Source organism: Podarcis pityusensis (genome assembly GCF_964106645.2).
Source record: "Podarcis pityusensis genome assembly, chromosome: 8".
Taxonomy (NCBI): domain Eukaryota; kingdom Metazoa; phylum Chordata; class Lepidosauria; order Squamata; family Lacertidae; genus Podarcis; species Podarcis pityusensis.
The window spans coordinates 63805774-63816713 of record NC_138033.1 but is presented as its reverse complement, the minus strand read 5'-3'; the positions used below and the strand labels follow the sequence as shown (position 1 = coordinate 63816713).

Genomic DNA, 10940 nt, shown 5'->3' with positions numbered 1-10940 from the left:
AGCTGTGAGCCGGGACTGAGAGCTTGTGGTGGGGTAATGGTTACAGCATCAGACGGGGACCTGGGAGAGACGAGGGTTCGAATCCCCATTAAGCCATGAAGCTCACTGGGGTGACCTTGCCTCGCACCCTGACCTATCTCACAGGGTTGTTGTGAGGATTAAAGGCGCAGAACCACGTACCTCACCTTGAGCAACTCGTAGAAAAATGGTAGGGTAGAAATGCAGACAATAAAACGAATAGTACATCATCTACCAAAGGCGCAGAGGAAGAAGAGTTAAAGAGAGAGCTCTGGCGACAACAGATAAAATAAGGCTTGTTTTTTATTTATTCATTTATTCATTCCATAAATACAGAAGCTTTTTCTTTAATCAGTCCAAATCTTTGTCAGGAAGCATGATTGATGGGGGCTAGCAGCCTTTTGCCTAGACGCGGTTAGCTCAGGACTCACAGTCGTCATATATGTCATTTCTAGAGAACGATCACTTTTGTTTTGACATATATAAAAAGGCAAAAAAAGAAAAAAGAGTATTTTTTAATTTTATTTACATACATGGAATTAAAATTAAAAAAAGAGAGAGACTGGAAGGTTAACGGGAGGCGGGGGAAATTTACAGATCCCCTGCTCCCCCCTGGCTACAGTGGCATTTCTATGGCTCCCTGAAAGAAGTTGATTAGCACGGCAAACACGGCTGATAGGGAAGGTTTTGGGGGGAAGGTGGAAGCCTTCAGTGAGGGGCTTAGACACTGCGAAACGTCTCAAAGTGGGGCAGACATGGAGGAGAAAATGCACAGTCCTCTGGCATGCAGAGGGGAAAGGGCCCAATCCCAGAGGGTGCAAAGAGGTCAGAATGGTTCTGAATTCCTATTTCATTTGGTGGGGTGTGCGTGATCCTACGGTTGGATCCAGACTTAACTGAGCTTGGTTCTCACTGAAATCAATGGGAGCTAAGTCATGCCTTAACTTGTCCCGTTGATTGCAAGCGGGCAACGATAGTAAGATGCTGGAATCCACCCCCCATTCTTTGTCTATGTATTGGCAGAACAGCTGCTGATGGCTTTAAATGTAGGGGGTTGGGGGAGCCTCTTGAGGCTGAAGTCAAATGGTAAGTGTTCTCCCCCATCAACACCCCCACCGTAAGAGTTGAGGAAAGGGGGCCTGAGGCTCCTCTCCTTCTGGACATGTGTCTCTGCCTTCTGCCCTTGCTCAAATAGGTTTTTACATTCCTCCCAGCACATTTAAGCCCCACTGGGGGAGTTAGTTCTGTGCTTAAATCTGCTGGAGGCCACACAGCTCTAAGTGGCTCAACTTTGCTTGGAGGTGGCAAGCTTCCTGGACAGGGGACCCGTCAAGAAAAATAAAATAAAGCAAATATAAAGAAAATAAATCAATGATAAAAGTTGGTGATCCAGTGATGGAGGCCACAGCTGTGTTTCGGCAGCTCCTCGACTTTGTTGCCTCCTGAAACAGCAATTCAGCCTCTGATGCGACCGGTGAGGAAAGGATTTTGCAACCAGCCCAACTAACTTTGCTGAAGCCCATCCTGTCCAAGGCTGCAGGATGGAAAGCGCTCCCTCAGACTGGAGAGGGCAGAAATCATAATTCTGAATCCTCCCTGCATGTAGAAAACTTGTCACAGGAGCTACTTTTCTCATTGCAGGGACTTCATTTAAAAATGTGATTCTCCCACTGGCAGTCCCATTCTTTCTTCCTGGCTCCAGGTTCGACCACATCCTTCTGTTACGTTTGCAGCAGAGGGCCGGACTGTTGTATTTCAATGCAAATTAGGTAATTCTGGATTATAATGTAAACTGGACTCGACTTCCTCTCCATCCGTACAGACGACATCAAGTCCAGATAAAGAACCAAATGTTGCTTTGCGGGAGTAGGGGAGAGCAAAAGTTTGTAACAAGAGAGGATAGGAAATGCGTTTGACGAAGGCTTCCCACTGGAAACGATTTGGTAAGCGAGGGGTGCGGGGTGCGGACAGACATACAAAAATACTTCTCATCCACGGGGACAGACGTTAGTAAAAAAATAACACAAGCCTTTCGCGGCTCAGTCTTAAAACGCATCATATTTACACTACCCACCGACTAGCCGAAAAAAAGGAAAGAAAAAAGGAACCCGCTTTCGTACTTAGAACTGGTCTGGAACGTCGCAGCTCTTCTGAACCAGGAGCCCCCAGTTCCTGAGTCAGGCTGCTCCGTTCTGGATCCCTCTTGTGCAGGTAGCTGAATGCTGCACTGCGGTTGTACCCCATGAGTTAAAAAAAATACAAGGAGGGGTGTGTGAGAGAGAAGAAGCCTTTTGCAAGCTCACCCCTGGTGTATGGGCCCCTGGTGTGCCATTGCAAAAAGCAGCCATGAGCAAGTCCCTGCATGATGTAGGAGGCAGCAGGGGAGGGCTTGATAAATCAGGGGAAAGGACAGAAAAGAGGGTAGTTACAACATTAGGAAGAACTTTCTGACAGTGAGGGCCGTTCGGCTGTGGAACGGACTCCCTCGGAAGGTGGTGGACTCTCCTTTGATGGAGGTTTCAGCTGTGATTCCTGCATTGCAGGAAGTTGGTCTAGATGAACCTTGGGGGTCCCTTTCCAGTTCTATGACCCTGGGACTCCAGGAGCAGGCTGCCTGCCTTTTTGCATTAATCTCTGAAACTGCTTGAAGACATTCCCATCTAGCTCAGGGGGTTGTATCCAACTAAAGCTGCATTTGTACACAGCAACTTTATTCCGTTTCGCTGACCTTTCCCGAACTGTGAATTACCTTTGAGCTCGCACACAATACAAAAACCACTTCGGGAAATACGTAGCGAGGAATGGTGCAAGTGTTAGTGCTCGTTTTCATGTTATGTGCAAACGGATTTTTTCTTTCTTTCCCGGGAGCAAATACAGCAACGCAGAAATTAAACTTGCGCTATATCCTGCCCCGTATCTGGAAGTGGCTCGTACGTTGTGTGGCAAGCTCTAATTGTTGGTGTTTCTCTGTCTCGAGAGCCAATGGTGTGCGCCTCCGGGGATGAAGCAAAGTCAAACTGCTGCATTAGCCGCACCAAAGTGAGCTCCCTGAATATCCTAAGGAGATTCGCAGTTAGGGAGATGTTGGGAAAGCAGCCTAAGCCTCATTCAGAGTCGGCCCATTGAAATTAATGGACCTGAGTTGGTCGTCGCCATTAATCCCAATGGATCTGCTCTGTGTAGGGCTAGCACTGGGAGCAATCCAGGAAGTTTCTCCATTGGGGGTGGGGAAGAGGCCCCAAACTGTGGGAACCCAAATTCATTGTGCTTCTGAAGTTGATTGCAAATGCAGCAATAGCGAGGTGGATGCAGTTGCATTCGTGGCTGTTGCCCGACAGCCAGAGGAAACCGAATCGTGAAGTCGTGTGTCCACATAAAAGCAAACAAAAACAACAACAAAGCAAATCAGGGCATGAATGCAATTTCATTCTTTTTGCCAGGAAGAGAGTCATAAAATGCATAGCTGCTTTTGTCACCAGGACAGTCTGGCATGCATATTGTCGAAAAGCCTTATTGCAAAGCTGTTGTTCAATGAACTGGCTGCTTTCCCGGCAAAACTCTGGGCATCCATCCATTTTTGCTCCTTTTCAGGGCGTTGGACTAAATGGCCCTTTAGGTCCCTCCCAACTCTACAGTTCTATGATTCTGTTATTTGGGTTTCCGGTTTTATTTCCGCACTGCTGTTTGCTACATTCCCAGCAGAGAATAAGTTTCATTGCTTCCTCCCCCCAAAACAGGAAGAGTCTGGATGCAGGCAATAGTTTTTAAAAAGCTAAAAGCAGTTGGAGAGATGTACCATTTCCTATGGTGCCTCTGTGTACTCTCAGGTGCACAGACCACCCACTTTTCAACACACATGCACTTCTTTCGTCCTACTGTTACGTCTGGCCAAAGAGGTCTGACAGGTTGCTAACATGGCAAAAGCCTACCAAACCTGTTTGACCACAGGCAAAACTGGAGGAACAATGATGCCTTCATTTCTTGGGGGTGAGGTGGGGTGGGGCGGAAGAAACCCTTGGCTGCAGTTTTGTAAAGGAAGGCTCTAGGAATTCTCTAGCCACCTCACATTAATTTTCAGGCATTATTTTAAAAATAAACAAATCTTTGCTTCGAAGTCATAGGCCATGAAAGAAAGCCGCTGAAATGGTGGAAACGTTCAGGATGCCAAACCAGTTTTTCTGCAAAATTGCCTGATGGCATATATGCCCATTTGACTGCTTTTGTATTTGGAAAAGTCAGGGGCACCACATAATGCCTGTTCCACAATGTTAAGAAATTGGTATATTTTAGTGTGGCAGCACCTACACTGTGGAACTCCCTGCCTATTGACACCTGTAAGGCACCTTCACTGAACTCTTTTTCGGATCCTGCTAAAAACACTGTTGTTTTAGACAAGCCTGCCCAGATTTACTGATGTTTGTTTATAATCTGGTTCTCAGCTTATCATTGATTTTAATTACCGTATTTTGCACTCCATAAGATGCACCAGACCATAAGACACACCTAGTTTTTGGAGGAGGAAAACTAGAAAAAAAATATTCTGAATCTCAGAAGCCAGAACAACAAGAGGGATCGCTGCGCAGTGAAAGCAGCGATCCCTCTTGCTGTTCTGGCTTTTGGGATAGCTGCACAGCCTGCATTCACTCCATAAGATGCACACACAGTTTCCCTTATTTTTTAGGAGGGAAAAAGTGAGTCTTATAGAGCAAAAAATACGGTATTATTTTTTTTACGTTTTAAATAGCTGACTGTAATTGTGCTTGCTGATAATATTATGGTTTTATTCTTTTTTTGCAAACCACTTAGAGGTCTTCTTCTTTTATTACAATCAAGTATATATGCTTTTTTTGGGGGGGGGGAATTAGATGAAGGATGCCCAACTGCATCCTTCCTCAAGTCACTGGGGCTCGCCAAGTATTTCACAACTTCTAACAGCTGTCTGGGCAGGGGCTCATGGGAATCGGAGTCCAAAAAGACTTGGAAGGCATTAGCTCTGCTCCATTCGCCGCCCTGTTACATCTGCTGTAGGGCTGCAGTATCAATTGATAAACAGGTAAAGGTAAAGGTACCCCTGTAGCCTTCAACTTATTACATTTGGGGTTGGTACAAATCCACAAAAAAAGGGGGCAGGGAGATGGAGAAAATGAACATACAGCATCAGATGCAACACTTTGGAATTCAGGAGCTGATTTTGTATGCGGCCATCCCAGAAGGCAAGCTCATCTCATAGCCAAACTAAGGCACAATCTTTGCATTGGCCGCAACGGGACAGGAAAAACTCTCCTCTGAGAGGGGCTCTGGGCTCTTTCGGACGGCATGGCCACAGAGATGGCGGGGTCAGGGGCGTGGTGGCTCCCTACTTGGAAGGGACTATTCTGCTGTGGGAATTGATGGATGGGAGCCTAAGCTTATCCTACGAAGTGGGGGGGGGGGCAAGTGCATATCAGCCTGGGGGGGGGGGAAGTACAGGCTCTCAATTCCTCTGGGAACCTCTCTCTGCCTGCCCAGAGCAACAAGGCTGTCCTCATCAAGGCAGCATCTCAAGCTGTAGAAAGTGAGGGACATTTTTTTGTGAGGGCGGGGAGTATCTGAGGGAGGACATGGGAGGTTGAGCAGGTACTAAGCGGATCTACTGGGGTCAGAAGAGGGCCTGAGTGAGATATGGGACATTTTTCCAACCAGAAGGTTCTGGGTTTCTAGTCTAGGCCTTCCATTTCTCCATGGCTAAGCCTTTCTTCTTGACCCCACCTGGGGAAGAGATGGGTCAGTTTCAGCCTGTGAACGTCCCGTCCCCTGATCCCTCCTCTCTGCCCCCCTGCCCCTCCCCAGCTTTGAGGCCAAGTGATAGAAAGAATGAGCCACTTTTTGCAAAACATGGCCTGTGGGACCTTGCAGAACTGGGCACTTTCTGCTCAGCCAATTCACTCTGAATCCATCACATTTTCCCAAAAGTCAAAACTGGGAAAGAGGGAATGGTTGGCAGCGGGGAGGGTACCTGTACTGGCTCCCCAAAAGCAGCTTCTGACACTTCCAGGAGGCTGGTCAAGGCACATTCCTCAAAGCTCCTCTAGTTGGGCTTACAGAGTATGGATGGTGGATCGAAGCATAACCTTAACTCTGCCCTTTTAAAAGAAGAAGAAGAAGAAAGTCCCAGCTCAAACCGAGATGAGCTGAGCGCTGTGATATTCTCTCTGTGTGTAGATACGGTGGTTGGGAGAAAGAGAGAGAGAAAAAACGACTGCAAGGTAGAGAGAGAGGAGGAGGAAGAGAAGAAAACTCAAAAGTTGTTTTCTCCTTCGAAAAAGGAAGCATGGACATGAAACCAACCTCACTTGCCCCTTTCCCAAACCTGCAGCGTTTTCTTGCATTCAAAATGAAAATTAAAGTTTAAGAAGCCTATGCAGTCTGGCGACGTTTGAATACGGTTTTCTCTAGGACGCCTTCGGTTCAGATGCTGCGCTGTTGTCTTGGGTTGCGAACCGTTATTTCTTGACTTGGCTTCGATATAGCTTTAAGCAAGCGAACGGGAGAGGCAGAGGAATTCAAGGAGTAGAAAGTCCTAGGCGGGAACAGGATTCCCGATTAGGACCGGTAGTCCTTTTTGCTGTAGGGTTTATTGCCCAAGATGCTGTCGATCTCATGGATAAGAGAAGAGGAGAGTTTTGGAAGAACCTGCCGGGTGGAAACGACAAGTAAAAGGGAGAGGTCATACGTTAGATTCTGGTTATGGCGCTATCAAGCCTGTGCTTATTTTCTTTCTTTCTTTGGAGCATTTGTACCCAGCTCTTTAGCCAAAAAGGCTCCTGGGGCCACTTACATACAATGGAAATGAGGCAGTCCTTACCTGCAGGCTTACAATAAATACCAACAATAACAATACACAACACACAAGGAAAATGGGACTGGGAGGGAAGAGGAAAAAGCAAAAAGTCAGGAACCAATTCCTTAATAGTTCCTAAAATGACCAGCTGGCACAGTTAAACAGCAGGAGCTGCCTGATGGAGGTGGCATACCTCACACCAGAGTCGATGGACTGATCTGTGTTGCCTCCAGAGAACCCGTGGTGCTACGGGCTGATCCTCCTGCACCCATATTGTATCATCACAACAACGCTGCGAAGTAGGTTTGGCTAAGAAGACAAATGCATGTTCTGACATACTGAATGGCGTAATACCCTAAAGCAGTGGTTCTCAACCTGCGGGTCCCCAGATGTTGTTGGACTACAACTCCCATCATCCTTGAGCTCTGGCCTTGCTAGCTAGGGGTGATGGGAGTTGTAGTTCAACATCATCTGGGGACCCACAGGTTGAGAACCACTGCAAAGCAAGGGTTGCGTTCCCTTTGGTGGGTGAACTTCTAGGTGTTGCATGTCAGTTAAGAAGCACCCCTAAAAAAAAAATCAATCTGTTGCTACAGTAGCCTCCCCCTGAGGGTGATAGAGTTATTCTGACCTGGAGGGGTCTCAAGAGAGACCCCATTCAAGGCAGCCAGTCTGGCATGTTCTAAGAAAGCTGAGCTGCAGAAGCATCTGCTCAATTCACTGTCTCATTGAATGTAAATATCATTGTTTGCAAAATTAAAAGCAGAGAGTGTGAAGCCAAGATATGAACCCCCAAATATTATCTCTGCCTCCTCAATCCCCTCTCTCCCATGCTGAACAATCAGTAATCAAATAGTTTTCAATAGCCTGAAGGCTCTTTCCTAAGGCTCGATGGTCATCTGCCAGGGATCCTTCAGCTACAATTCCAGTATTGCAGTGGCTGAGACTGGAGGCTCCTTCCAGCCCTGCAGTTCTATGGATCTATGTCCAGAGCATTCCATGCAAGAAAAACAAACAAACCAAAGATCAGTTTGCCAGGGCCTGAAGGTGGGTGATGGGTGGGGTGCTCACCTGTATTGCTCCAATATTCTCCATTAACTGGTCTGCATTGGAAGCCCCCAGCAAGACAGAGCTGACCCCTTCGTTCCGCAAACACCATGCTGGGTGGAGTGGGGGAGAAGAAGAGCATTAGGGGAATGTAATGGAGACACTGCCAAGGCCACCTGGGGGATTGTTTGGGGCCAGAGTCTTTTTGGGGGAGAGTCAAGTGCTTAGTTCAAGAAACTCAAGCTCTGGACAGATGAGGGCACATATATTTCTTCATAAGATGCATCTACCATGTGAAATTTGCTGCCTACAGTTAAGGTGAAGGCTACTAGCTTAAGAAATCTTTGGAAAAAAGAATAATATAAATCTGCAGAAGCTGTGAAAGCTAAACGGAGATTCTGAGTACCAGTTTCTCTCTGTCTCTGTCTCTGTGTAGAGAAAACAATGGAGGGGACTCATTGCCCTCATGCCTTGCACGTGAGTTTCTATCTGTCCCCTGTTGGAAACAGAAGGCTGGGTCTAGATCAGGGGTCCCCAACCTGCGGCCCATGGGCCGGAAGCGGCCCACAGAGGCCATTTAACTGGCCCACGAGCCGCCTCCGAACCAAGCCGCCCACTGGGCGAGTCCCCGCGCGTTGCGCTAAACCAGCGCAGCACGGTGCGGGGACTCTCTTCCACGACTCCAGAAATTGCTTCTGCGCATGCTCAGACACCGAAAATCACTTCTGCGCAGGCACGATTTCTGGTGTCTGGGCATGCGCAGAAGCAATTTCCAGAGCCGCAGACATGTGCAGATGAGATTTCTGGAGTATCTCTGTGGGAGTGATCCGGCCCATGCCTGGTAAGCCTCGCCAACCCCTGGTCTAGATGGATCCGCTACCCAGCAAGGCTGCTCTCCCACTCTGCAGAGGCAGCCACTGCCTCCAGGCAAGGGTCAGAATGTGGGGGGCAAGTGTTTCCCACTTACCAATGGCAAGTTGGGGCAGAGTGCAGCCCAGCCGCTCAGCGATGGCCTGCAGTTCCTTCAGCTTGGCTTGCTGCCGCCTCCCTTCCTCACTCAAGATCTTGTCTTTCAGCCACTGGTAGCCCTGGGCATGGGGAGAGGAAAGAGACCAGTGGCAGGCGGAAGCAAAGAGAAACCAAGGTATGTGAGGTATAGAATCTAGTGGGACTAAGATGCTAAACCAGCCAGATCAGTTCATTGGTTAAGGCAATAGCTTCGGCCAGGCAGTTATGAACTGCCATTTAAGAACACAAGGAGAGCCTGCTGGATCAGGCCAATGGCCCATCTAGTCCACTATCCTGTTCCCACAGTGGCCAACCAGATGCCTGTGGGAAGCCCGTAAGCAGGATTTAAGCACAACTGCCCTCCTCCCTCCTGTGGCTTCCAGCAACGGGGGTTCAGAAGTTGTGGAGGCAGAGCATAGCCATCGTGGCTAGTAGCCATTTACATTAGAAGGAGGTTGCCCTGTTGCCACTGAGGCAAATCAGGGTAATCTCCCTCACCTAGCTGGAAAAGACACCACCTTGCAAAACGGAAGAACAATGACCAAAGTTCTGCCTGTGAGTTTTAGCTGATGCTGGAAGCTGGATACACAGAGGCATGCCTCACTCTGTGCTGGGCTCAAGAACTGTGGTTCGGGGAAGGCGGATCTGTTGGGCTGTTAATGCTCCGAGCTTCTCCATCCTCTGCTCAGGACATATCAACGTATTTATTATATGTGCCGATAAAACCATATATCCTAGAAATGCCCCACTGACTTTCATTCCAAGGGAATGGAACCCCTGGTAAGTCCTGGGGCTCCCCTGAGTCTTCTGTCACTCAGAGACAGGGGCACATGTGACAGTATTTCCCTTCTGCCGGTCCCAGCGATCAAATGCCACCACTCACTTTTAGCGATGCTCGGGAGTAGGGAGGGATCCCCCCGTCGTATTTCCCCGAAACGATTCCACATGCTAAAGGGGACCACGTCATGGCGCCCACACCTACGGGGAGAAAGAGGAAAATGCAAGTTGGAGGGTGGAGAGCAAATACTTAACAGCAATGTTTAGCCTGAAGAAGTGAAGACGGAGAGGTGATATTATTGTTATTCACGGAATTCATTAGTCCCAGGGCAACCCAAAGAGACTTACAACAAACCAAACAGGCAACCCCACTCCCCAGTTACACTGAAACCAAGTGGTAAAAGAAGGTAGGTATTTATTTATTTATACGTAAATACATACATACATACATTATAAATTATAAGTTGTGTGTTCTTGTTTCTCCTTTAACGTGGTTGTGGTAACCACAACCTTTTACTCCTTTTGTGGTATTTTATGCATTGTGACTTGCCGTAAATTTTATTGATTATAGTTTTTAGCAATTATTGTAATTGGTAATTATTATTAGTAATTGTGATTGGTAATTATTATTTGCTGATATTTAGCTTTACTGTTTACTATTATAGTCTAATGGATTGTTGAATATTGCTTTATTTGATATAAGTTGTTTATTTTAACATTATCGTGGCTCCTTTGTATTGGATGAGATGGTTATTATGTGTGTGACTTTTGCTGTCTTATTTTGTTTTTTCAGCTTGTAAATCACCTTGAGTATAGCAATATAGAAAGGCAGTATACAAATTAAAAGTGAAATGAAATGGAAAAAAGCAATCTATTAAAAACATCCCATTCGTTTCTAAAAGGCCACAGATAATTAAAGGCCAAAGGCCTGGCTATAGAGAAAAGATTTTGTCTGGTACCTAAAGATGTATAATGAAGGTGCCAGACAAACCTCCCTGGGGAGAGCAGTCCACAAATGGGGAGCCACTGCAGAAAAGGCCTGTTATTGTGTTGCCACCCTTTGGACCTCATGCAGAGGCAGCATACGAACAGGGGCCTCAGAGGATGATCTCAGGGTCTGGGTTGGTTCATATGGGGAGAGTCAGCCCTTGAAGTATTGCAGTCCTGAACCATTTAAGGAGGTAGAACGTAAGCTCCCTTTAATAGCCAGGACAACCCAGTCAGATGGGTGGCATAATCATCACCATCATCATTATCGAATCTGACTAAT

The 10940-nt window shown here is 47.2% G+C and overlaps 1 protein-coding gene across 9 annotated transcripts in view; it reads right to left on the bottom strand.

Annotated features, from left to right (window-relative positions):
* Nucleotides 1-303: 303 nt before the first annotated feature.
* The window catches only part of KCNAB2 (potassium voltage-gated channel subfamily A regulatory beta subunit 2), a 106873-nt gene continuing 96236 nt past the window's right edge, over nucleotides 304-10940 (bottom strand). For all 9 annotated transcript variants that reach the window (XM_081017183.1, XM_081017187.1, XM_081017186.1 and 6 more), the window contains 4 exons: nucleotides 9777-9871; nucleotides 8853-8973; nucleotides 7910-7998; nucleotides 304-6690 (listed from right to left, as the gene is read on the bottom strand). In XM_081017183.1, the coding sequence (XP_080873309.1) occupies nucleotides 6601-6690; nucleotides 7910-7998; nucleotides 8853-8973; nucleotides 9777-9871 (395 nt within the window). In that variant the 3' untranslated portion in view covers nucleotides 304-6600. The remainder of the gene's footprint in view (nucleotides 6691-7909; nucleotides 7999-8852; nucleotides 8974-9776; nucleotides 9872-10940) is intronic.